Source organism: Zonotrichia leucophrys, chromosome Z (genome assembly GCF_028769735.1).
Source record: "Zonotrichia leucophrys gambelii isolate GWCS_2022_RI chromosome Z, RI_Zleu_2.0, whole genome shotgun sequence".
NCBI lineage: Eukaryota > Metazoa > Chordata > Aves > Passeriformes > Passerellidae > Zonotrichia > Zonotrichia leucophrys.
In genome coordinates, this window is record NC_088200.1 from 37810049 (window position 1) to 37836708 (window position 26660).

General features: G+C 38.9%; 1 protein-coding gene across 1 annotated transcript in view; it reads left to right on the plus strand.

Moving 5' to 3' along the window:
* Positions 1 to 26660, plus strand: part of DOCK8 (dedicator of cytokinesis 8) — a 69094-nt gene that overhangs the window by 12616 nt on the left and 29818 nt on the right. The window contains exons 8-25 of the mRNA XM_064736779.1: positions 951 to 1017; positions 1281 to 1430; positions 2045 to 2125; positions 2949 to 3108; positions 3711 to 3850; positions 4182 to 4275; positions 5414 to 5576; positions 12680 to 12797; positions 14497 to 14567; positions 15253 to 15391; positions 16885 to 16986; positions 17729 to 17824; positions 18905 to 19139; positions 20067 to 20231; positions 21961 to 22136; positions 23891 to 23986; positions 24931 to 25026; positions 25741 to 25890. Of these exons, the coding sequence (XP_064592849.1) occupies positions 951 to 1017; positions 1281 to 1430; positions 2045 to 2125; positions 2949 to 3108; positions 3711 to 3850; positions 4182 to 4275; positions 5414 to 5576; positions 12680 to 12797; positions 14497 to 14567; positions 15253 to 15391; positions 16885 to 16986; positions 17729 to 17824; positions 18905 to 19139; positions 20067 to 20231; positions 21961 to 22136; positions 23891 to 23986; positions 24931 to 25026; positions 25741 to 25890 (2299 nt within the window). The remainder of the gene's footprint in view (positions 1 to 950; positions 1018 to 1280; positions 1431 to 2044; positions 2126 to 2948; positions 3109 to 3710; positions 3851 to 4181; positions 4276 to 5413; positions 5577 to 12679; positions 12798 to 14496; positions 14568 to 15252; positions 15392 to 16884; positions 16987 to 17728; positions 17825 to 18904; positions 19140 to 20066; positions 20232 to 21960; positions 22137 to 23890; positions 23987 to 24930; positions 25027 to 25740; positions 25891 to 26660) is intronic.

Genomic DNA, 26660 nt, shown 5'->3' on the forward strand with positions numbered 1-26660 from the left:
CCCAGATTATATACTTCAAAAAAAAAAAAAAAAGTGATTGCTGTCCTGGACTTTCGTTGTGGTTTAACTCCAACCACCATCCAAGCCCCACACAACCACTCGCTCATTCCTCCATCAGCAGGACTGGGGAGAGAATCAGAACAGTAAATCTGGAGAACTCATGGTTTGAGACACAGACATTTTAATAGGGAAAGCAAATGGCACAAAGACAAGCAAAGGAAAACAAGGAATTAACTCACAGGTTCCCAATGGCAGGCAGGTGTTCATCCATCTCCAGGAGGGCAAGTCCACATGTAATATGACTTGGGAAGACAAACAGCAACAGTCCAGATTTCCCCTCCCCCCGCCCCACCCTTGCTCCTCTTACCCCCTATTTGTATTCTGGGCGTGGTGCCACATGATCTAGAATATCCCTTTGGTTATTTGGGGTCACCTGTCCTATCTTTGTCTCCTCCAAGTCTCCCACACACCCTAGTCTCCTCTCCAGCTGGAGGAGTACCAAAAGCAGAAAAGGCCTTAGTTTTCGGCAAGCCCTGCTCAGCAACAGCAGAAACACCTTTATATTATTAACCCTGTGTTCAGCACAAATCCAGAATCCTGGCCCACTCTGAAGAAAATCAATTCTCCCCCAGGTAATGCCAGCACAATTTAATAAACAGGAAAAAAAGAGCAATGTATGATAATTTTAACGGATCTCTGAGACTATCTTCCTGTCAAATTTAGAAAATACATTGCACGCAGTCTACTACCCTTCTTTTCCTCTCAAAATCATCTACTGTAATGCACTAATAGAAAAATTCTCAAGACTTTGAGAGAGCTGAGGTCTGGAGCTAAGTATTTCTCTGCATGTTAATGAAAATGCCAGTCAAAATATAACTCTTCCTTTTTTTAATATGCACAGCCATACAACTGCAGTATCAATCAGTGTCTTGTGTGTCTTTCCCTAACAGGTTTGATATAGAGATAGAACCTTTGTTTGCGTGCATAGCTCTCTATGACATAAAGGAAAGAAAAAAGGTAAATGTATATATAATATTTTTGTTCACTTGGCCTGGGTTTTTATCTTCAGAGTAGTAACCTACTACAGCATTAGTTAACAAACAACAAAACTTGCTACTTTTTTACCCATGCAGTCTGATCCAGGATTCTTGCTATTCAGTCAGTCACATGCTTGCAATTTCTTATTTTATAGTTGTAGTTACAACTTTTGACTTGTTTTAAAATAAAATTTTAAGCATTTCTGCTTTACACCATATTTTAACCCCTTTTTTCTTTTCAAGATCTCGGAAAATTTTCACTGTGACCTCAATTCTGATTCATTAAGAGGATTCTTGCGTTCTCATACACCCTGCATTGACTTGTCTACTCAGGCAAGATCAGCAATATTTTCTGTCACTTATCCCTCACCAGATATATATCTGGTAATAAAGGTATGTTACAGTACTACTTTGACACCATTCTGCCTGTTTTTGTTGTCTGAGCTCATGGAACTGACAAACATGGCTTTTGTCTAGATGAGATGAATTATGACAGTTTTTAATAGCAGTGTGTGAGCAGGTGTCCAGTGGTATATCTCATTTCAAGCTACGAAGTTATATTATTATCCCATGTGCCAGTTCTACTAAGTACTTAGAATTTCCTATCTCTGCCTAAGGGAAATCAAAAATATAGTGAAATAAGGCAGTTCCAAAAATTTTATTGACATTCTGTGGAGGTTTTTTTGGCATTGGTTTAGTGAACTTTGCGTAATTTTATTTGCTTAATTCTGAGTTAGCCTGAACCACTTAATTTGGAATGTGTTAATTATCCTTATTTCAGTGAAAACGCGGTAGTAAGTGATTGACTGTGTTGTCACATATATATTTTCTGCTTTCTAACAGATGGAAAACTAGAAGTTTTAGCATCAGTTACTCCATAAAGACAGTTTTAAGAAATTATATACAGTTGTATATTAGGCAAACTCTTTCAAATTGCTAGAGAAACAACGTTACTATTTGGATGACATTTTTTTTCTTTAATCATCTGATTGTATTGCTTTTTGTAGATAGAAAAAGTGCTTCAGCAAGGAGAAATTGGAGACTGTGCAGAACCCTACATGGTTCTTAAAGAAAGTGATGCTGGCAAGGTAAAAAAATAACTGTAAAGAATATTTAGATCAAAAAATGCATGCTAAAACCAGCCAACCAACCAAACAAAAACAACAGGCTCTTTGAAATAGGATGAAATAGCAAAAACACTGGAGGAAAAGCTGGTTAGTCATCCATGGTGCAAGAAGTTTGATGTCTGTGGCTGACAGAAAGAAATCAGGAGAAGGGCAGGTGCATTATTGTTATTGACCCCTTTGGAAATCAATACTGACACAGTCTTGAGTCATGAAGCAGATGGGGGTGAGCAAAGAAAATGACTGAAGTGTAGAATTAGCAGAAATACTTGTACCTCAGAGACATGTTGTTGGTTTGGATGGGCAGATGGCCTGTTTTAGTGTGCAGCTCTCCCATTCAGTACTGTTGTCTGTAGATAATGTGAGTTCTGTTCAAGGAATTCATGATCATTTACCTCCCTGGGACACACTGACAGTGTTTGCCAGGCTTCCACATGTCTAACGTTTAGAATATTCCTTTCAATAGATTTTTTTTTTTGTATCTGAGGAAAGAAGTAGAACCTGCTAACATTTCATGGTGATTGTTCATTCTGAATTTGAATATTATTATGGAAAGCCATTGATTTGGCTTTCTACATTTCTATAATACAAATGAACTCATTAAAAAGGAATTGAAGTGAATGTGCAAATCAAAACAGCTACAGTTCTATCTGTGATGTAGCAAGAAAATATGCGATACCAATGCAAATTATTTACTGAACTGTGAATATCTAACTTAGATTTTTGTGTATGGTAGCATTGGAATAACTGATTGCTTCTGAAACAGCCAATATTTTCTTTGTTTCAGACAAAAGAAAAGATTGAAAAACTGAAAGCACAAGCGGAATCCTTTTGTCAGAGGTTGGGGAAATACAGAATGCCATTTGCCTGGATTCCCATAAGCCTAGCTAGTTATTTCAACTTTTCAACGCTTGAACGAGAAATACAAGAACCTGAAGGTTTAAATGGTACTTGTCTAACTTTTCTAAGTAAGGCAGAATGGCTCTGCTGTGGGACTGGGTATAGGAAACAATGTTATTCACTCTGGCATCAAAAGTGAATCACAGATTCAAACTCATGTCTTGACAGCTTTCCTTTGCAGTCCTATAGACACTTACAAATTAATTGTGCTCACCATGTTGTCTCTGCATATTTATTTTTTATGTCTGCTAAATATTCTTTCATGGTTTAGGCCCACTTTTCATTGAACACTGGCTTTGTAGAAGTAAAATTTCCTTTGCCTATGTAGTTAGCTAGCAATACTGAGCAATCAAGATATCAAACGTATCAGTTTGGTAGGCAGGACCATTGTTCAATACACTTTATAACCCATGAACTAAAAATTTAAATAAACATTTGCTCTGTAACAGAAATAATGTCACTTCAATAGGTGTGTCCTAGTATTCCACTATTTCACGTAGCTGAAAATAAAAGAAGCAGAATGTTTTAGGTGCTCTATCCTCTGATGCTTGTGAGATTTTTCTGCAGTTTTCTAGTGTATTCTGGGAATCCTTGTACTCTAGCAAAAAGCAAAAAACAAGATGATGATACATTTAATTTCTCTTTGAAGGGAAAGGTTCCAGTAGTGACAAGAAGGCAACACTGCTGCAGGCAAGAAGGCTTTCTGAGAGAGGTTTCAGCTCAGAGGATAACTATCCAGCATCAAACTTCAGAGCAATGCCTCTGAACAGTAACATCTTCTTTAAACAAGTACTGTATTCTCTTTACGTCTGATTTCATAAGACATTTTTTTATCAATGTAGTATGAATTGTGTTGGGAAAAGCTACCAGTTATATTTGTGTGGGGACAGAGGACAACCTTTACGTCTGATTTCATAAGACATTTTTTTATCAATGTAGTATGAATTGTGTTGGGAAAAGCTACCAGTTATATTTGTGTGGGGACAGAGGACAACCCCAGTCAAGTAAATAGTAATCCACTTGCTTTGGACGCCTTGAGGACATGGTTCACTCCTGAACCTTCTGTCCATGCTATGAAGTATTGTTACAAAGGTACTGATTTTTGTCTTTCTCTTGGTAGGAAGGAGACAGGCTCAGTGATGAAGATCTATTTAAATTTTTAGCTGATTTCAAAAGATCATCTTCCTTACAAAGAAGAATTAAGACTGTACCAGGTACATAATTAGTTTTGGATGGAAGTTGTTAAATGTATTTTTCTCCCCTAAACTGTTCTGAAAAGTCCGAACTCAAAACCTATTAGACTTGGGTTAAAAGCCTATAATATGTGCTGTTGTGGAACTTCCTGGGTTTCTGGTGTCTACCTGAACACAAATGCTTTTGAATTATTTTTTTTTCTGCATGAATGAGTATGGAAATTTAGATTTAGTTTAATATTACAAAATTATTTCTTTTTCTCCCTAATTTACAGTGTACCTACTGGATATCTTTTGTTATTCAAACCATTTGAAGACTGTTCTTTATAGCAAATTTCAAGGATCCTTGCTGCTTCCCTGCAATGTTTTGAAATGGTTCATATTTTATAGAGAGAGATTAAAATGTGTACACATTTCATCTTAGCTTGATATTAGAGTCAGAATTAGGTAACCAAGAAGAGAAGTACAGGCAGTGTTTAGCTACTGTCAAACACCTGACCAGCTTAATTTTTCTTTTCAAGTAAATTACAGTTCAACCTCTTCTGCATTGTGGAGGAAACTTAAAAAATATGAACTGAGGACAAAGCTGTTTTTCCTTTTTAGCTATTTTCCAGAAATGACAAGTCTGAGCTGCCCAAATGGTTTTAACTTACCACAGTAGAGAATTTAAATTGAAAGTCTGTTTATAGTGGGGTAAATGTTATCAGTACTAACTGTGTAACTGCTCACCACAGAAAGCCTAGCTTTCCTGATGGGTGGTGCCTACTTTGCCAGAGATTAATCCCAGCAGAATCTGAGGGGAGGGGGAGTAAGAGAAAACTGTATTAGACAGCATACCTTTTGTTAGTCTCCCAGACAAATGTTATGTTACTTGTGTGTGAAAGACGCTAGAACATCAGCCAGCATACAGTATTCGTTCTTTCTTTCCATTTTCTTTGAAGCAGTACAGAGTAGGCTTAAGAAGCTCTATGTTGACCTGATTGTGACTGGATTGTGTGTAGCCTACTTCCTCTGTATCTTTCTTCTCATGCCGCCCAAGGGCCAGTTCTTTTTTCTGAGCCATTGCTATGTAACCTTACATATTGTTTTAATTTTTCTTTTATTATAGACTGATATTTTTTTTCTATTTTTGTTAATATTTTGTGATTTGATTTTAAAGGAAGCCTTAGAGGGGAAATTGCCCCAGCTCCAGAAAACATTGGTTATTGTCTGACACCGGAACTACTCCCACTGAAGCCATTTTCAGAAAACCGTAATCGCCCTCACAAAGAAATTTTGGAATTCCCAATTAGAGAAGTGTATGTTCCCCACACCATTTATAGGTAAGAAATAACATATATTTTTGACATTTCTTTGAAAAATGTGATTCATATGTTTTTTCAGAAGTAGAAACTAAAAATATTTTTTTAAAAAGGCTAAAAACAATTTGGGCTGATGATTTCATTTTCCTAGCCATTACAAGATAAAATACCTGCACGATAGTCTATAAGGAGTTTACTAATCTAATTGTGTTGTCTTTTGATAAATTTTCTATAACATTTAGAATAAACTCCTTTAACAATTGTCATTGATTTGGTATCTATCTATCTTTCCATCTATCTATCTATCTATCTATCTATCTATCTATCTATCTATCTATTCTCCTATGTGTTTGTTTGGTTTTAGGCTTTTTTTTTCCAGTAGATTTTACTGTTGTTTATCACTTCTGGTAAATTTTTATGCTCAGTTGTTTCTATTGTTAATTTGAGTCATCTGAATATCTGAGGAAATAATGTGTTGCTCTATGAACTTTTTAATTATGAATGAACACTTTACGCTATGTAATATAATTTCTTTGAATCTGTTCTGTTATGATTGTTTCAAGGTGATCACAGTACTCAGTGGCATGCAAGTGAGCAATTCCAATAATTTATTTCTTAATAATCTGGAACATGTGAATGTCTTACAAGAAATTAACAGCAGAAGAATATGCTTCAAGGTGTTTGCGCCATATTTCATTGCTAGTGAGTGGTGTTATAGTAATAGCTGATAGTAATTCTGATGGGGTGTGTTGCAGTATTATAGATACAGAAATAACTTGAAATAATGACTTTCATCAGAGTATTGTGTTAGTCAAGACGAGGGAGCTTCTGACAATAATAGTAGATGATGCTATGCTAAGGGGGATTTCTGTTCCCTAAAACAGTAGCTAGATACTGTATTGTGTTAGTGGCAAAAATGAAACTACCAATAAGGAATCACAGAATGAAGGCACAGAATCAAGCTTACTACTCATTTCTTGCAGTGGAAATTAACAAACAGCCAGCTCTCCCACCTGCTCACCTGACCCAACCCAGGAGGAGAGAAGAACGAGACTTGTGGTTCTGTACAACTCAGAACTGCACCATGGCAAACTAATTTATTCTGGGGAGATGGTCCACACCTTCACAGTAAACTGGAGATCCGTTTTGCTCTTGGTGACACCTGGATTTGTGTCTCAGTTTTAAAGGAAAGCAAAAAGGAAGTGGCAAAACTTATCTTACAATAACAGCTTGCAGTGTGGTGTCAGCAGGAAATAAGTAAGCCAGTTTGGCTATAGCCTCATTAGAAGTTTTGGAGGAGTTACTCCTGAGCTCTGCCATAATCCAGTGGCATTCAATCTCCCGAGGGCAGCTCACAGCACCAGTACGCTAAAATGCAGAGAGTTGTGGTACTTTTGTCTTCTCTGTGTATCAAGATGGAATTAGATAGTGGTAGAACTTTAATGCAGACATTTCTATAGGGAAAGTAGTTTTTATGGAATTGAAAGTCGAAATGTAAATGAATGTGAGACAAGATGCCTTTTTTAGTTTAATGAAAAACTAAGACAGAATTTTAACTTTCCTACTCATTGTCTGGCCCCAGTAAGTGTGCAGTCTTGCAGTGTCTAAAGGTTTGGTTTGGACAAAAACCATTAGCAACTACTGTGTTTCTGAGCTGTAACAACAGTAGAGTCTGCACAGAATATTCTCCCTTTAGCTCTCATCAGGTTCTCACTTCTGCAACCAGACATAATAAGTATCAAAGCCACCACGCCAACCATTAATTTGTGCTTCTCCTAAAGCAAATTTGGGTGTCTTCACACTATCCTTCTATTGCCAGGGTGTCTGTATTGAATACATACATTCACATTAGAGGAAATGCTTGCTATCACTGAACATTCACATTCTTTCAGCACGAGTTCACACCTTACATGCTTAACCTTTTCTTTTAAATCTCCATTTTGATTTTCACCCTAAGTAAAAGTCATGGCAACAAGAGAAAGTAGGATTTGTTCAGTCTAACTTGTAATAATGAAGAGAGTGTCTATAAAGACACAGCTCACATACATAGGTGATGTAGGCCAATGAACATGAAGTCCAGCTGTAACCTGGCCATGCCAAGTCCACCCCTAAACCATGTCCCTTAAGCAGCACAGCTACCTGTGACTGCACAACTTCCCTGTATAGCCTGCCAATGCTTGACAGCCCTTTTGGTGAAGAAATACATCTTAATGTGTATTCTGTTGTACATCCTTAAAGCCCTCAGAGCCTCCTTTTCTCCAAGTTAGACCCTCCCAGCTCCCTCAGCAGCTCATCACAGGACTTGTGCTCCAGACCCTTCCCCAGCTCTGTTGACCTTCTTTGCACACAATCCAGCAGTTCCGTATCCTTCTCGGAGTCAGGGGCTCAGAAATGCACACAGGATTTGAGGTATGGCCTCACCAGTGCTGAGTACAGGAGGTCAGTCCCTGCCCTGCTCCTGCTGCCACACCATTGCTGGCACAGGCCAGGATGCCATTGGCCTTCTTGGCCACCTGGGCACTGCTGGCTCATGCTCAGCTGCTGCCACCAGCACTCCCAGGGCCTTTTCCTGGGGCAGCTTTGCAGCCACTCGGCCCCAGCCTGTGGCACTGCCTGGGCTTGCTGTGACCCAAGGGCAGGACCCAGCACTGGGCCTTGTTGAGCCTCACACCACTGGGCTCAGCCATGATCCAGCCTGTCCACACCCCTCCATGGAGTCCTATGACCCTTTGCTTAATTTAACTGTCATGTTGAACTCGGAGCTTAGTTTTCCACATGGTGAATGCCATTTTCAGTCTGACATTAAACTAACCCATGAGGAGTAACTCTGAATTTGTAATAGAGCCAAATACAAAGTGTTTCACTATTATTTTATTCCCTTTCTTCTAATCTGAAAAGTAAAACCATCCTGTCTTACTTAAGCAATTTGATAGCATTTAGTCATAGATGTGAGTCACGGCTTGCTAGGGCCTTAAAGGTGATTTAATGTTTTCTAATTTTTGGATATAAGTCTGCAAACCATTTTTTTTTTTTTGCCAGTGCTATACATGTAGACACTGGGGTGGGGAGGTTGTCAAAGGTATTTCAGAAGAATGAATTGTTGATTTTTTTGTTTTGGTTTGGTATTTTTTTGTTTGGTTGGTTTTTGTTTGTTTAGGGTTTTTTTTGTTTTTGGGGTTTTTTTTTAAATATATTTTTGCTTTCTGAAAGGAAAAGTGGAGCCTTCTGTTATAGTCTTTGAACTCAGGTCTTGCAAGCTTTTTTTTTTACTGGTGTAATGCCATTATTTTAAATGATGCTATTTCTGATTTATGCCAGAGAGATCAGCCAGCCCACTTTCTTTGTGCACTGTGAAATTGAGCACTTCTTTTTGTTGTGTACTTACATTTCTTTAATAAAAATATTTCCCTGAAATTGTCAAAACATTCCAAGATTTATTTCTTTCATACCCCTCTATTTTTAATAGGAAAAATCATATAATTTAAAGTTTGCTTGTCATTTTATTTTCTCATTAAATATAAATGAAAATGATGCTGTTTACTGCCACTATGAAATGTTGGTGCTGAGGAAGAGGGATTTGTCACATCACTTCAGCAGTAACTCAGCTTAACCAGGCACAGGAAGTTCTGTGTGTGATAGGGGCACTACCTAACGCTTTGGGGATTTTTGAAGGAAGATGAAAAAAACCCCTTTCCTTTGTGGTTTCATTTTCATTTAATTGCAAACCACTTAGCAGTATTCTCAGACTTGCTGTAGTCGGTAGTGTGAGCTGGAGGCCTATGCTTTGGGGGTAATCATTCCACCCCATTCTTGACTAGTTTGGGTGAGGTTATTCATCAATAATGAATAACGGTGTCTCACTCCTGTTATTGCTCTCGCAGCACTATTTACTCCTCTCTGCCTGTGAAATCCAGAGAGAGCATGTCTGCTACATGTGAGTCTTCTAAGGGCCCTCTAGTCTAGTTTTACGTCTGTCCACCAGATCTTCAGATGATTCAAAATTTTAGCAACATGAGAAAAATAATTCAAACTATTTTCCAAATTACCCATCCTAAAATATGGAATGTATGACTCATACACATCCTCTTGTTGAAGTTCTGTCACTGTTCTATTTTCCTAGTTAATGGCTGACTAGAATGGGTTTCCATGTTTGGTTAAACATTTATGAGGTGCTTTTTAATTTTTAACCATTTTTTGCCTGAAGATTCCCCACCAAAATTGTCAAAGAATCAACAAATATTGAAAAGTTTAACTAATGGGTTCATGAGCTTTTGTGTCTAGTACCATAAGTTTTAAATGTCAGTGTTAATTCATCCATCACTCCTCACCTACAGAACATTCCTGCTTTGTATCAGTAGGGACTACTTGCACATATGTTGAGTTTTGCTCTGTATGGAATTCTCATCACTGTCATCAGTGAAGAAGCCTAATATTCATAAGAAGGTTGAGAATGTTCATAAGAAGTTCATGACAAGTTGAGATGCACTTGTTGACACCTCACATGAGGTGTAATCTAACAAACAGAAGGACTCTTTTATGTGCACATATGCACAAGCAGTATTTACAAACACTAAATAAGAGTGTCACAGGCTTGAAACTCTGAATAGATTTTATTTTGGCGCAGGATAGGTCTGTTTTGCTTTGCCCATGGGAAGTGATTAAATCACTGCTAAGCCACATGAAAACGTAGGAAGATCAGCAAATTCGTATGAGAATTGCCACTTGGTGTCCTGTGCCAGGTTAGGGGGACCCTTAGCTTTCCCAGCATGTAACTGATTCCGAAATAGTCTCTTATCACTCTTCTGGGTAATTCTCTGACCCACAGAAGCTATTGGCATCTGTGCCTCACCCAGGACTCTGCTGGCCTTTGGGACTGTATTCTCAGGGTGTTCTGTATTCTGGGTGCTCTGCCATGGCTTTGGTAGACTCATGCTGTCCCTTGAATAGCTGTTCTGTTTTTTAAGCACATTGACTGTATGTGGAGGTAGAGTGCTGCACTTTGTGAAGGGAGAGTGAGGGGAGAAATTTGATCTCACTGACCAGAAGTATTTGCTGCAACATGTTGCTATAATAGTTCTGCTCAATGCAGAGCCTTGGGGGAGGTGCACTGCTTCCTGGAGCCCACCACATCCTTATGTGCCTCCTATTTGTCTGATTATCTAAAAGGCTGCAGTATTTGCTGCCCCAATGCCTCTGCTAACGGCCATGTGAGAATGCTCCTTGTCTTTGGTTCCCCTCAGACTTTTGGAGTGTATGGATGGAGTGCAGGCAGTTGCACTAAGGCAGGGATCAGCAGTGGGTTTACAATTCGCACGTGTGTGAGGGAACATTTTTTGATCATCATCGCACCTTCCTGCTTTAGATGTCAGCCATCGCTTTCATCTCTGCAGGATATCCAGAGTCAGCATTTGTGTCTGTTCTTCCTCGGTGCTGATGGGTTTAATACACATGTAAGCAAGATCCCTAAAACTGCTTCAGCATAAATGGCACAAGCTTTAGCTCTTCAGTCCAGTACTTGCTGGAATAATGCTTCCTCAGTTGTGTAGTCAGCAGAGAGCTCTCTGTGTTTTTGCATATCTTTCATCTCAAGTCACTCCTAAAAGTAAAATCCAGTGCTCAGGAACATTATGTAGATTTGTGACATCTTGTCCTAGGCTGCAGATTAATGACGCAATGGCTGTATTATTCAGCCTTCCCTACATGTATTTCTTAGCTTCTGGCAGATGTAGTATTGACAATATCCTTCATTTAATATGTCAGTCCCCCAAGTATAATTCAGTAGAGGTTACCAGTATATTTCACTTAGCTCATTCACTTAGCTTTACTTAACATGATCTGGGAGAGAATTTGGCAAAGCAAAACTTGTAGATAAGGTGGTGAGGAAGGGAGTGCACTACTGTGACAGGCAGAAGTACCATTCTGAGTGAAGGGAAAGGCAAGTTAAAAGCAATTTCTTTTACTGAGGCATGCCATGTAGCACATGTTGGTTGAAAAGAGTAGCTTGGCCTGTGTAATTGAACAGTACTGTCATGTTGCGACACATGGAAATCAGAAGAATAAACCACAGTTTTCCTGGTCTTGGGATACAGTCTATGGGAGATGGACTGTCTGACTTAATGACAATATTCTCCAGGGCTGCTTGACTTTTTCAGCTGGCAGTGGTACTGAGGAGACATCTGTGATAAGGAGAGTGCAATTCTGTGTGCAGCTTCTGACTGTCACAGACAAAAAGAAATCATGAAAGTTCATGAGTAGTCTTCATTGTTTCTCACTGAAAGCCAGCATGCTTCTTTCAACACTACTCTTATTCCTTACACTAGAGGACAAGCAGTGAGAAACCTATATCAGACTGGGAAAACAAGACAGTAAATGGACATAATCATGATTCCAGAATCTGTGTGTAATCCATAGCTACCTGAAATCTCAGATTTGCCATAAATTTCACCAGAGAAAAATCTATTAATTTTTTTACTCTTCTACTGGAATTATACATCAGAAGACCACCTATGCTGTCACATTCCCCACAGAAATTAAAGGTGCTTTTTATGTTTAGTGATACATTCATGTACAGAAGTTAGTAAAAGGCAAAGTATGCTATATTTCAAAGCATTATTACTAATAAGAGGTAGCTTATAGAATTATTGTTTCAAATTTTCCTATTTATATTTACTCAAGTTCATTAATACTGCTTTGTATAATCCAGAAATAGATGCTTCTTTTTTTGCTATACTATATGAATGTATGAACTTCAGTTGTTGATTTCCTTGTTTTTATTACTCTGAGTGATTCTTTCCCCTTTCCAATATCTGATTATTCACATCTGAGAAAAGAACTGCATTCTCAAGAGAGTCCTGCTTTTCATTACATCAAGCAAAGATAATAGTTTGTTTGTCACAGAACATAGCTTAGTGTAGGTGAGACCTTAAATACAGGATGTCCTATGTGTCACACCAAGAAATTATATTTTATTTGTGGACTTCTGAAATTGAGTTCTGACAGGTCTTTCAATATGTAGGTGGAATTGAAGGACAGGGAGAGGAGTGAGCAAGATGCTAATTTGTGCTCCTAATTTTCAAACAGGTATATGCTTGCCATTTACCAATTCTTCCTTATCTTTGTTCCAGAAATCTCCTCTATGTTTACCCTCAGAGGCTGAATTTTGCTAACCGACTGGCTTCTGCAAGGAACATTACCATCAAGATCCAGTTTATGTGTGGTGAAGACCCATCCTGTGCAATGCCGGTAATAAATGCTGAGATTTCTTAGCAGGCTTTTGTTTACATGCATTCCTGAGAAACCTAGTAGTCATTATTTACTTCCCATCACCACAGTTTCTAGTGGGGTCTTGGGAAGCCTAACACAGAGAGCTTGAGAAGCTTTCATTCTCTTACTAAAGCAGGGCCGTACTCCTTACCCACAACAAAAAAGACTTTTTTGTGATTCTAGTGGAACCAGAAGCACGTTGCTCTCTCTTATCTAAATCTTCCTACCCTCTTTTCAGAAGAATGACATAATATCATGTAGTATCATGCTGGAATTTCTAAGGGTAAAATTCACAGAGCTTCAGAGACCTCTTAAGAGTGATGTAGTATATTTTGCAAGGTAACTCCTCTGTATACACTGTGTTAACACAAGTGCCAGAAGATATTACGCTGGAAGGTAAAAATTGGGATCTTCATTCCTGAGCATGAATGGATGCACAATTATGCAGTGTAGGTAGAGCTTTCCATGTTTGAAACACACTGTGTATTAGGGTACACATGCACACTCCTAGCAGAGCAGACAGTCCTATCTATGTTCAGGTTGTTCAACATCTCTCACTCTAAGATCTCTATTCAACTTTACCAAGCTTCAGAGGCTCAGTTTGACGTGTTCCAACCCAGATGCCTGCTTCAGCCCGAATTTTTTTTATGTTTTCAAGACATTGCTGTTGGCTACTTGAGAATGACTTTGAGATGAAAATCTTCTGTGATTTTATGCGTTGGAGAAGGAAAACAATTAGTAGAAATATTATGTTGAGGAAACTTTAGTCCAACAATCTGTTGGACCAAGGATTATCATCCAACCAGCCTTTATCAGTGTGCTGACATTGTTTAATATATACTTCACAGCCTTGCTCCACATAACCTGTGGACCTGAAATCAGAGCATCAGTAGTGTTTCCCAAGCTACATTTCCTCTAGAGCCAGAGCTGTGCCATGTGAATGTAACACAGAATGTTCTTTTACACAACACTGCATTGCTGGTTTCCTTAAACTCTGCCTGTGTTATGATTAGGTTTTGACAAATGGTTAGGACAGACACAGTTCATCTGTCTTCTCTCTCCACTGTAAGTGATCTACTTCTCAATACATATGTAACAGCTTGCACAATGCAGAGATTCTTGTCTAAGATCATCTCCCAGGGCTCCCTTTAAATTATTTGATTTCAAGGCCTTACCTTGTCTGGTACATCACAGACATGTATCTTAGGAAAGCAAATCTAGCACCAGAAATGCATGTTTTTCTTCATTGATTTTAAAGGGACTTTGGACCTCCAAGGTAAGGTGAGATGTATCTCACCTTGAATGTGCCGGTTACAACTGGAAAACAAAACTCCTAAAAATACTTTTTATTTAACTTTTTAACACTTAGATAAAGGCAGTGTGACAACGTGTAAGTGGCTTACCATAACTTTTTTTTCCTATGATTCCTAAGCTTTTAGTTCATGACTAAAGAATGTGATGTGAGGTAGTCAGTGACTTAGAAATAAGTCTGCTCCATTTTCCTGGTGTTTTACCCTGAATGGAGGGTGAGGAAGGTACTTGGTAATAAGACATTTATGCCAACAAGCTAAGATAAAACTGAGTAGTCATTTCAAAGTTTTAGGTACTGTCTCAAAATTTACACAAGATGATGGCAAATAAGTGCTATAGTCCTGATTTTCTCTTCTTCTTAATGTAGGTAATTTTTGGGAAATCTTCAGGTCCAGAATTTGTCCAAGAAATATACACAGCTGTCACATATCATAATAAGTAAGTGTTGTTACTATCTATTCAAATAACTTAAGAAGTATTAACCATGATCTCTCTACGTTATAGTTACCCTACATAGTTCATCAAGGAATGCCATTTTAAACATTTATGTTTTGTGCAATTTATGGTATCTAATTTGGATTGCTACATTCATTTGCATAAGTGGCTGTTGTAGAAGCGACCTTCACTTTTCTTGTTTGAAGCTTTTTAGTAGTTGAGAATATTCCTACTATGATGATTCAGGAGCAGGAACAAGAAACAGCGCAACTTTTAAGGTCATTCACTTCAATGTATTCACAGATCCAAAGGAGCTGAAGGAATGTTCTCATGCTCATAAATGAAAACTTGGGATTTAGGATTTGCAGAATACTTATGCAAAAATCCAAAACAGAGATTCAACCTAGAGATAGGTGGAAGCTGAATCTGTCCAGCTGATACTGTCTGTTTTCTTCTGATTCAAAGCTGTAGATTGTTCACAAATATAACTTCCAGATTCATAATGCATAAAAATATTTCAAGTTCATAAAAATGTGTGTGTATGTATATGTATACTTTGTTTAATTCAGCTCTGTTTTCAGAATTTATCTGGTTTTATAACCATTGCACATAAAAGCCAACTGGCAAATTTGTCTCTTGTTCATTCTTATACTTACTTTGAGAATGCGCTTGGCATTTTTTTTAACAGATCCCCTGACTTTTACGAAGAAGTGAAAATTAAGCTGCCAGCAAAACTCACAGAGAAACACCATCTACTGTTCACATTCTATCACATCAGCTGCCAACCAAAGCAAGGAGCATCTGTTGAAACCCTCCTGGGGTATTCAGTAAGTTCCATGTGATACATAAGAGTGGGTGTGTGTGGGTGCGTGTATGTGCATGTCTGTGTGTCTCCCATGCAAGCTCCCTGCTTGTCAAGAATTTGGTCATTTATTCCTTTTCTGGTTATGGCAATACATCAAAACCAGTGGAAGATCTTAGTGTGAATTCATAGAAACTATATGCCACCTGACATGTGTTACATCCTCATCCTATAATTTTACTGTTTTAGCTGTCTTTGAACTTATTAAATTCACTTGAATCAACTGAAATATGCACCTAAATATTTGCAACAGCAATGCCTTATAGCATGTAGTCTCATTCTGTTGGATCCTATTTATTGAAAAATAAAGAACTTAAACCATACATAATTACAATTATTACTGTTACCATGTCCATACATGAGGTAATAGCTAATGTAATATTTTAATTTAGGTTTTACATGGCACTTCATTTCTGCTCTAAATTGTCTTTTATCCCCATAAAAATTTAAAAACCAGAAAGACTCTAAAATTTAATTCTCTTGCCTTCTTTATCTTCATGTTGAGACTACAATGTCTTAGATTAAGAAATACATGTTGTAGCATAGTCTTTCTGACCTTTTTCTGTATCAAACAGTATTTTTTACTGGAGAAATTTTCATAGAAAAGGAAAGAATTGAGGATGATGTTTTCAGATTTGAAAACATCCTGCAACTTTGGTCAGCAATTGAGATGTGGAGCCAGACAAGTACTTTCCATGAAGTACTTTTCTATGAAGTTTGGGAGGCCATTGTGTTTGTGTATTTTTGGTTGTTTGTTTGTTTATTTCTTTGTTAGCTTTTGGAGTTTTCAAACCACAGTACTGAGAATCCTTTCAACTGGGCTTTCTTTTATGGGCAGTTTTAGTCTCACCAATGTCAGTGAGATTGTTAAGAAGTAAATTAGCTCAGGACCAAGATTTGACATAGGTAAGGACTTAATTTTCAAGTTTCTGTTCATCTAATTACAAAATGTTTTTGCCCTGTGATATTCAAATGTGCAGCTTCTTTCAAACTTGAATAAAAAATTAAATGTGTCCAAATGTCAATGCAGGGATATGAAAAGTCAGACTGGCATGGTAACCACAAGGAAGATGTTCAATTTCATTCCAGCAAAACTTTAGCTGTTGATTTGCTTCAATACCAAGAATCAGTGTATTCAAGATACATTGATTTTTAAATCAGAACACGGATTCCACAAAATCCTTCTGATAGGATTTATTAGAAAAATGTGTGTCACACATGAGAAGCTTTGTGTTTGTTTTCTTCAAAAGAGATGGTTTGTAGTACATTTTTCTACAGTAGCTATCAGCTATCTTTGAATTTAAAATACAAAGAAATTACTGTTGAATGGGTTAGACCAGAGAGGCTTAGGTCAATATCTCATTTGTTGTTTTGTTGACTGTATCTAACAAATTAAATAAATGGGTCTAATCATATATCATCAGGAATATTGCTGTGTTTTCTCTTCATTTGTTTCAGTGGCTGCCAGTTCTCTTAAATGATCGTCTTCAAACTGGACATTATAGTCTTCCTGTTGCATTGGATAAACTGCCTTTACACTATTCAATTCACTCGCCTGAGGTAACAAACAAAATTATTAAAAGATAGTATTTTCCTAATGTAGGAGAACAGCATAACTGTTTTACAAACTAACATTGCTGTCTGCTGATAAGCAGTGCCTCCTTTTTGTTCTTTAGAAGGGGAAAGTCAAGAAAAGTGTTGTTGTTATTGTCACTGGTGTTAATATTTTATATAATTATACTGTTTTTTAGAAGTTAGCTATGCAAGAAAATTCTTGTGAATTGTCTAATCAGGGATACATTTGTTTCAAGAGTGTCAAGGCAATAATTTGATTCTTTCCACAGGATAATTTGGTTTGTTTTTTGTTTTTTTTTTTCTGTGATTTGTGGGAAAGGGAGTAGAAATGGAATCAGGTATTACTGGAGGAGAAAACTGCTCCCAGTAAACATGGCATGTAGGAAATTTGCACCACATTGCCACAGAATGCCATTGGCAATGCTTTGACCGGGAAATTTTAGCCTTAACAATATCCCATCAGAAGATGTATATTTATGTGGTCTGTGCTAGACATCCAGCTGAAATTGTCTAAATTTGTCTGAATGTGATGCACTGTTCAGTGCATCAGCTTCTGTACAAATGTCCATGAGAACAAGGAGATGCTTAGCTGTCATCCTCTGTGTGGCACTGAATTTGGATGTCTAAAATGAAGTGATTAGTGGGAATACCCTATAGACCCTCATGTAAACAGACTTTCTGTTTGAGCATTAAAAGAATAATGATTCCCATTTTTTTTCCATCACAGAAAATTCCATCTCAGACACCCCCTATAAAGTGGGTTGAAGGACACAAGGGCGTTTTCGTTGTTGAAGTTCAAGCTGTGTCATCTGTTCACACCCAGGTAATGCATCAGAAGCAACACACAGCTCGAGTTTCATTTCAAAGAAAATTCAGATGTCCAGACCAATTTACCGGGTTTATGAAACTGAGGTGTTTAAATCCAAACAGTTTAAAAACAAAATAAATTAGGAGCTATGGAAATAACTTGATATCCTCTGTGAATGAAATCCTTTGGTGAAATTAAATCTGTTGGTGGAGTGAACAAATGAGCACTCCTGGCAGCAAGTCACATGGAGCAATAGGGAGCCTGGTGTCCTCTCAGCTCAGCAGGAGTCTGCTCAGGCTGTGACTGAAAGGTGCTGGCAGGCACAGTGCCAGCTTCTGCATCTGCTGTTCTTCAAGGCTAGTTCAGACTGTGTGTCCACACCTCCAAAGACTTAGCTCCTCCCCGCCTCCATTGACATACACTGCCAATATGTGTTAAGCAGCTCACTTAATGACATGCACTCTGGGGACAAAAGCTTAGTGCTGGGTGAGACCTCAATGATTCCCATCATTTAAATGCCACAGGAAATTGGATCTTTGCCCGTATTACTGAGATGCTGGTTTGAGACAGATCAGCTTTGTTTTGTTTCTGCTGCTTTTCAGTGGCTCTTATCCCTTATCCCGTTTGAGTTAATCCTGGTAAATAGGTCCTAACAGCTGAAGGCCCTGTGTTTGAAGCAGGTCCACCACCCCTTTGCAGCATGTTTTTTAAATACAAGGGCGTAATCATATGGCACATAACTTGTAGGTAGCTGGAATTCAGGTATGAGTGGCAGAGGGACTATGATGTGACAGAGTTTTATCAAATAGAAGGAAAAGTCTTTTCATTAAATCAAGTGATCAGTAGTGAGGGCAATAACTTTCCTGCCTTTAAGCTGATCTCACCTCAGTCTGAATTTGAACCAGGTGAATAGGAGCAAACAAAGCACTGTGACAGCTGCTTTACAAGTTGATCACTCAGAGCAGCCACTACTGAAAACCAGAAGGGCAAAGATCTTTCCTTTCATCCCATGAGGTGGTATGATCAGGCTTTTCTTAGGTAGAGCTAGCCTGAAATATATCAACTTTGTTAACTGTGAGCACACTGTATTCGCAGGACAACCATCTGGAGAAGTTCTTCACCTTGTGCCATTCTCTGGAAAGCCAAGTGACATTCCCCTTTCGAGTGATGGATCAAAAGATTACAGAGGCTTCATTGGAGCATGAATTGAAACTCAGTATTATCTGTTTGAATTCTTCACGCCTGGAACCTCTTGTCTTATTTTTGCATTTGGTACTAGATAAACTTTTTCAGCTGGCTGTACAGCCTATGGTCATAGCTGGCCAGACAGGTATTTACTGGTTCATGGTCTTTAAGAGGCTTTGCAAGCAACCTAGATATGTGAGGGGGAATGCTTGCTGAAATATTCAGGCTTGGACTTAGTATTTAGGGTAGCACACTTCAGAAAGAGTTGTGCTGCTCAAGACAGAGTTTTACTGCACAATTTAATCAGGCTTAATGGAGTTACTGCCTTTTCTCCTTTCCCCCTGCAGTCTCTGGTTGGAAGGTAGATTAAACTGTAGTAATTTTCTTATTTGAAAATATAGGTCAGAAAGTGGGTTGTTGATCAACTTTGTTTAGAATTAAGTTGTTTTGCAAGTAAAACACCAGCAAAATCATTATCCTACAGCTGACACTGCTGTCTGCATCATATCCTCTGCCCAAAGATCTTTAGACAGAGTTGAGTGAGCACAAACCCAGAGAATATAATAGTGAACACTGATTTTTGTTTTACCGAGATACCAGTTGTCTATAACATATGTTAAGTCTGGAAAAATGGCATACTTGCATGCAGTGGTGTAGGTAATTTCTTATCTCATTCAGATAATCAACATCTGTCATCCATTACAATATCTGTGCTAAAGTCTGCTAGCTTGGATGTGTCTGTCAGCTGGAGGGTAATGAGTCTTAGTATTCTGCAAGAAGATAGTTTATAGGAAATGTGTGAAAGCTGCTAGAAATGTAATTAACAGTTTTATGTAGCACAAAGTGGGAGAATACCAGTGATTTAGTTGAAAGTCAGTGGGTCTGCTAAAGAGTGTTTATTGGCCTATGTAGACTTTGGGTCTGGTTGGGCATAGCAATTGTTGTCTAAAACTCTGAATTTGTTAAGGACTGAATTGAACCTCGCAAGATTAGTTGTTGATTCAAATAATGACCTCACTTAATTATGTTATACCCTTCAGTGCTGACTTTAATTCTTGCCTTTGTTTCACAGCCAACTTCTCACAGTTTGCCTTTGAGTCTGTGGTTTCAATAGTGAATAGTCTCCACAACAGCAAAGAGCTGAGCAAGGATCAGCATGGAAGGAACTGTCTCCTGGCATCTTATGTGTACTATGTATTTCGTCTGCCAGACCCACAAAGAGAAGTGGTCAAACCAGGTATTGTTGGGGCAAGGGTTGCAGGAGTATTTTTTTTTCTTGGTATATGCTGTTCAGCATGGCACTTTTGAGAGAAGGACTAAAGGCATTGATCTTTAAGACAGCAAATGCAACTTCTCGGACCTAGACTGTGTACCATTTAAGCACTAAGAGGTAGGTCAGGAATATCAGCACTGCAAAGAGCAATATGAACTTGCCCCTGATAATCTCCATCCCTCAGTTATTAATTTAAGATGAAGGATTGAGGTGAGAGGTTTCCATAGCTACAAACTGTTGTAACTTCATGAACATGAATGCAAGAGAGATTGCCTAAATGGAAACTTTTTCTAGAATTATTTCATTTTCATAAGTTAATACGGCCTTAAGATGCCAATGTTTTACTGACCTGTACATAAATAAATTACTTTCCATGCAAAGTAACCTACTGCCAAGTGGTATAGGGCCGAGCTCACGCAATATCTACTTTGCATTAAGTAGATTTTACTTGGCATTGAAGGATAAAATATTGTAAGACCAGCAGGTTTAAACAGGTGATCTTTCTCCTCTTCTCAACCTGGGTGAGGCCATCCCTGGAGTACTTTGTCTGTCTCTGAACTCCCAGTACAAGAGAGACATGAACTTGTTGGACAGAGACGGGCCAAAGGCTGCAAAAATAGCAAGGGTTTGGAATGTCTCTTCAACAAAGAAAGGCTGAAGGAGCTGGGCTCTTCAGCCTGAAGAAAAGAGACCTCAGGGAGGATCTTCAGTGTACACAAAGAGTTGAAAGGAGAGTGCAAAGACAGAGCCTGGCTGTTTCCAGTGGCACCCAGTGACAAGATCAGAGGCAATGGGCACACACTGAAACAGAGAGAGAACATGAGGAAACACTTCCTCTGAGGGTGACTGAGCACTGGTACAGGTTGCCCCAAGGTTGCCCAAGCCTTTTACCTTGGAGATGGTAGAAAGCCACCTGGTTGTAGTCCCAGGCAGCTGACTCAAGGTGACCCTGCTTGAGCAGAGAGGTTGGACTAGATGGCCTCCAGTGGGCCCTTCCAGCCTCAACCATTCTGGTATTCTGTTGCAATCATTATCCTAAAGCCTATAGGATTAATTTGATTAATTGGTATATGTTCAATGATTTAACACAAGCAGCTGTGCTGTGGGAGCTAGAGGTATGTAGGCCTTTTTCTCTTTTGAATATTAATTTAAATCCCCCTTGAGGCACATCTAGAGTGATGTTGGGATATGTGAAAATCTGTGAGCTCACATACACTTGGGCATTTTTTGTCCTGGAGAAAAAGGTCCGTGGTGAAACTGAAAACTAGATATCGTTTATGAAATTCCTGATGGCAATGCTCCCTGCTTCCTTGGATACATCAAAGATGGTATTAAATAATGTATTGAAGGTGGTATTTTGTGTTTAGACCTGTGAATATTGTCTTAATCTACAGCAAATTAAAAAGAGCTGATGGGAAGAAAGAGCCATTGTAATAGTGCTGCTGCTTAGGTATTAATCTTATTAATCTTGTGGTACTGCTTGTGCAATCACCCTGTTGACTGGGATAATACCTGTAACTTCTCTTTCAATGCCTGTGTAGATTGCTAATGAAGCAGCTGTAGTGGGTTTCCAGGTGCTTTATTCTTTTCAAAATGCTGATGTTATACAACCACTGAGCAAAACCAGCTTGAACCTGATGTTTGTCTCATGTACCTGTCCTTTAGTCTTAATTCAAGCATCTTGCTGTGACAGGTGGAGGCAGCAGTGCCCTTTCGACAGAATCGCGTTATTACACCTTTGGACGCACTTCTGCAGTGTCTGTGGGGAGCAAACTCCTGCAGAGCCGAGTGATAAGCTGCAGCAATCCTGACATCACTGTTACACAAGCTACCAATGATGAGGAGGTCAAAAACATCATGTCATCCAAGGTAAGAGAACAATGTCAAATATCTGAAGAATGGTATGGCACCAAACCTAATAATCTTGATTTTGTCTTTGAGGGTTGGATTTGCTCCTTGTAAATGAACTGTATGTATCACCAGGAGCATTTTCTGTTTATCAGGTTTTGTATAAGTACATGTGAAATCCCATTGCTAAATTCTAAGGTATCTTTCCAGTGGAGAGCAAGAGGTCAGAACTCTGTCTCTTGTTTGTGGCTTAGACACCTCACAGAGGCATTTGCTTTATTTGGCTTGCCTCACTCTCTTGTTTTTCTAGATATTCAAGTTCTCTTCACAGCTGGTGACCTGGTCTGGTCCCAGTCACAGAGTCAGTGCAGCCACAGACCTTTGTTCCTCATTTTGTTTGGTGTCATATAGTTTCCTATTTAAAAAAAAAAAAAAACAAAAAAAAAACCCCAACAAAAACCAAAAGAACAAAACAAACAAACAAACAAAAGCCCAAACCAAAACAAACAAAAACAACCACCAAAACATAAGTAGTCAATTATATGACAGCAGCCCCATAGGTTTATATCAGCATCAGTGCAGATGCCATGTGCATAATTTCCACCTGGGTCTTTCCAAATACTTCATGCAACCACAGAGTGAAATACAACCTTCCTCTGCATTCTCATCCACTGCTACATATACCACAAATGGCTTGCAGGACAGAACAGTCGAGAACATCCAAGAGGAAGAATTTTGTTTCCCTGATTGGCACTGGGGGCTTGCTTACCTACAGCATCCCAGCTCATCTCAGAGCTTTATGAGGATGGTTGTGTGCAGCTGTCTGGGGAAACCAAAACCTTGAGTTTACCACTCAGCTGGAGCTGGGAAGCTATGCCTCTGGCAAAAGCAGGGTTTTTTCTCCGTGCAAGGAGCCTGTTGCTAGTTGCAGCCCTGGCAGAGCTCTACAGCAATACATCTGATGAGGTCTGAACTGTATCCCCCCTCATTTTTCTCTGAGTGTTATATATGTAAAATATTGGTTCTCAAGTAGGTTATTTTCAGAAATATTTTGAAGTCTTTTTTCTGTTGAATGAGCATGTGCCTCTCCATCTAAAATGAATAGGTGCTGGTCTTCAGCTAATTAAATCAGAACTGGTAAGATACACAGGCTTTGACAATTTATTTGATTTGTTCATATGTACATATATATTTATACATACCAGTTTTTAATCACACAGGTTTGAATTTTATGACTTTTACTCTAATGTACTGTGTCCTAGGTGGGGGGAAAAAGCAAATCAGACCTCTAGGCATTTTTCCTAATTAATACAAAATTTAAATGTTTGATATTACAGCTTCATCACATTGATAAATGTAGAAATTTATAATTGGTTACTGCTGTTTCACTGCATCTTAAATTGTCATAAGTTTTAATGGAAGGAAGAACTTCAAGGGGCTAATGATTTTCGATGTAGAGCTGGGGATAAACTCACACCTTTAAAGGGTGAATCATATCCTCCTAAGTACAGCTGCAGTGCTGCCATTGGGCACGCGATGGCAGTGCATTTGCACCCTGCTGCTGCTGCTGCTCCTGCTGCTGTCAGGTGGTTTTCGGCCTTGAGTGGGAAGGGGGATGGGAAGAAGGAAAAAGAAGAACTGTTTAAATGAATGTATGTGCATACCTTAAAAAAACCCCAAAGAAACCCCCAACTGCCGTTGATTTCTTCTCTGTTAATTAGATTAAGTTAGTCATGGATTTACTATTATGTATTTCTTCCATCTGTGTCCCCCAGCCTGTGGATCACAGCTCCAGTCGGATGTCTTATTACGTTGAAGGAACAAATGACATGTCAGGCCTTTGTGCAAGCACAAGACCATCCAATAAAAAGGTAGGCTATGGCTATGCATGAGGGAACTGCTTGCAGAACCTGGAGCATCCTGAGGTAGTGCTGGCAATTGGCCCTTCTAAATGTGGAGAGGGAAGCAACAGAGCAAAATATCAACCGGTTTTATCAAACAAGGAATTAATGATGAGATATTGAATCTGTGGGTAAACATTACTCAAATTTTTTGCTTCTGTTCCAGAGTCTTTAGATTCTTTATCCAGGACAGATTTAGACAAGTATCAGCCTGTCTAAATCCTCCCTTTGCTCTCTTTCTCAAGGTCTTAGAGCCTCTGTCGTTTTCCACTGCTGTTTACCTTTGGATACATGTCTTTACATGCTACAGTAAACTCCATTCAGAAATATTTGCCTCTTCTTTCTTCTGTAAAGAACTATTTTCTTTGTTCCTTTTTGTAGCTTTTAGAACCAAGCTTTTTGTAGTCCAGGTTAGAATTTCCTAAAAGTTTAGATAATTGGGATTGTGTGTCTTTTGTTCAGATTTCACTGTAAAACGTATTGTCTCCAACTACAAATGTCTGTACCAAGTCTGCTGTGCTTATTGCTCTGTCTTTCTCTTCCACCACAAAGTCAATCTTACTTTTACCTTCTCTCAGAAAAACATGGATGTGCTAAACAAAAATGCTTAGCAGGGAGTGGGAAACATGAGTTCTCCCCATTGTGCACATGGACAATGACCTGAGAATGGTCCAAAGGCATTTCCCTCTTCAGTTATGTACAGTTCTGGATCCACAGAAAAATGGGTCTTAAAGTCTGTTTGCCAACAGCATTCATTTTGGTGAAATCTGCCTTCTGATCTTGCAAGGATGCCCATACATCCCCATCTGGCTGCTCACCCTCCAGTATGGAAAAGTGTCCCACAGGGAAGATGTTGAAAATGAAGGATGAGTTGATTAAAAGCCATTTTCCAACAGTCTGTCTTTATTATGTAGCATTTCCACGAGGAACTGGCATTGCAGATGGTGGTCAGCACGGGCATGGTGAGAGAATCAGTCTTCAAGTATGCCTGGTTCTTCTTTGAGCTCCTGGTAAGAGTTGACAGTGGTATTTTACAGTTGGTTAATGGTGACATGTAGTAGATGTTCCAGGCGCAGATTTAGCTGGGGGGTGGCCTCTTCAGTTATTCTGCTCTGTATAAAGGAGAGGTCTCAAATAATGAAAGTACAGAGAGTACAAAATAAAGAGTTCTTCGTATTCACCCTCCTTCCTCACTATGGCAGTGATGGCAAAGTTCTGCATGAACTGCATGAGCAATAGTTTGTAAGCTACACAGCTTGCAAAAGACAGAGACACACTCATCAACCAAGTCCTTCCTTTTTGGTAAATATCTGTTCCTGTCTTTTCCATTTTGTTTACATCATGGGAGCAGTGATAAAGCCCCACAAACTCACAGTTCTCCAGAGCCCTGCAGTGATGCATGTCATGATAGTGATTTTCACTATCAACATGTAAGTAATGCAACATTAGGTCAAGAAATAAGAATTCCACAAGTGTCACTCCTTGTCTGTCATCGTAAAGGGCTAAAGTGGCAAGCAGCAGCATTTCAGAAGTCCATATGCAAGGGGTTGGGGGAGGGTGTTTCTGATTTCAGGTACTGAGAGTAGTCATCTATATGAATATGAGCAGGAATCTATGTCTTCAGGGAAAAGAAATTAGGAAATCTTACTTTTACCAACAAACTTAAAGCAGTATTTTACCTACAGTCTGAGCATTTTTTTACTGTTCTTTTTTCTGCTTTGCAGATAAAGAGTATGGCTCAGTATGTTCACAACACAGAGAAGCAAGATAATTCACGAAGAAGCCGGTTCTCTGATCGTTTCAAAGATGATATTACCACTATTGTTAGTGTGATTACTTCAGAGATTGCTGCACTTGTAGTCAAACCACCCAAGGTAAGTGGATGAAATAAGCACTATGGATCCTTGCTGCTCATCTTGTGTTACACTGAGCTACATTTAATCTCATTTCAAAATCAGCAGTGTTGCTAGAATTAGGCCAATATTCTCACATGCACCTTAAGCAAGAGTTGTGGCACAGTAAAAGGCAGCCTTGTGCTTTCTTAGCAGACTGTTTTTGTTCAGCTCACTTCCTCAGCCTGCTTTGCAGTGTGGCTGCAGTGTGCAAGAAGATAATTCCCTTTCCTATTGATGGGAAAGGCTGGTCATCCATTTTCAGTTGTAGGAATTCTTTATGCTGTGTTAGCCAGCACATCGGACTGCAGGCCCAGTAGGTTTCTTCCTTTATCCCCCTTTGCAGTTACCCTCTATCCTACTGAACTGTGTTTAATTCCTCATTTGAGTTCTCTGTAGCAGTAGAATATGCCATAGGAAGGCAGTGCTCCTTGTGAATGTTGCAAAGGCCAACCAAAAGTGATCTAACCCTTGATCTCTTTAAAGAGACATTAGGCACTTGAAAATTGATGACCAGAAATAAGCCTTAAGTCCCATAAAATTCTTTCTACTTTTAACAAATTGCACTGATAAAACAGATTATAAAGTTGAAAGGATCACAAACTGTAGTTTGTATTTTAACATTGCTACTGTCAGCCTGTATCCTTGATACCTCTTTGGACTGGTCAGTAGAAAAAGCTAGGGCCACAGATAGGCACTGTTGTTTGTCAGTTGTTGTGACCAACTTGTGTTCATGCCCCAGAGCTGCCAAA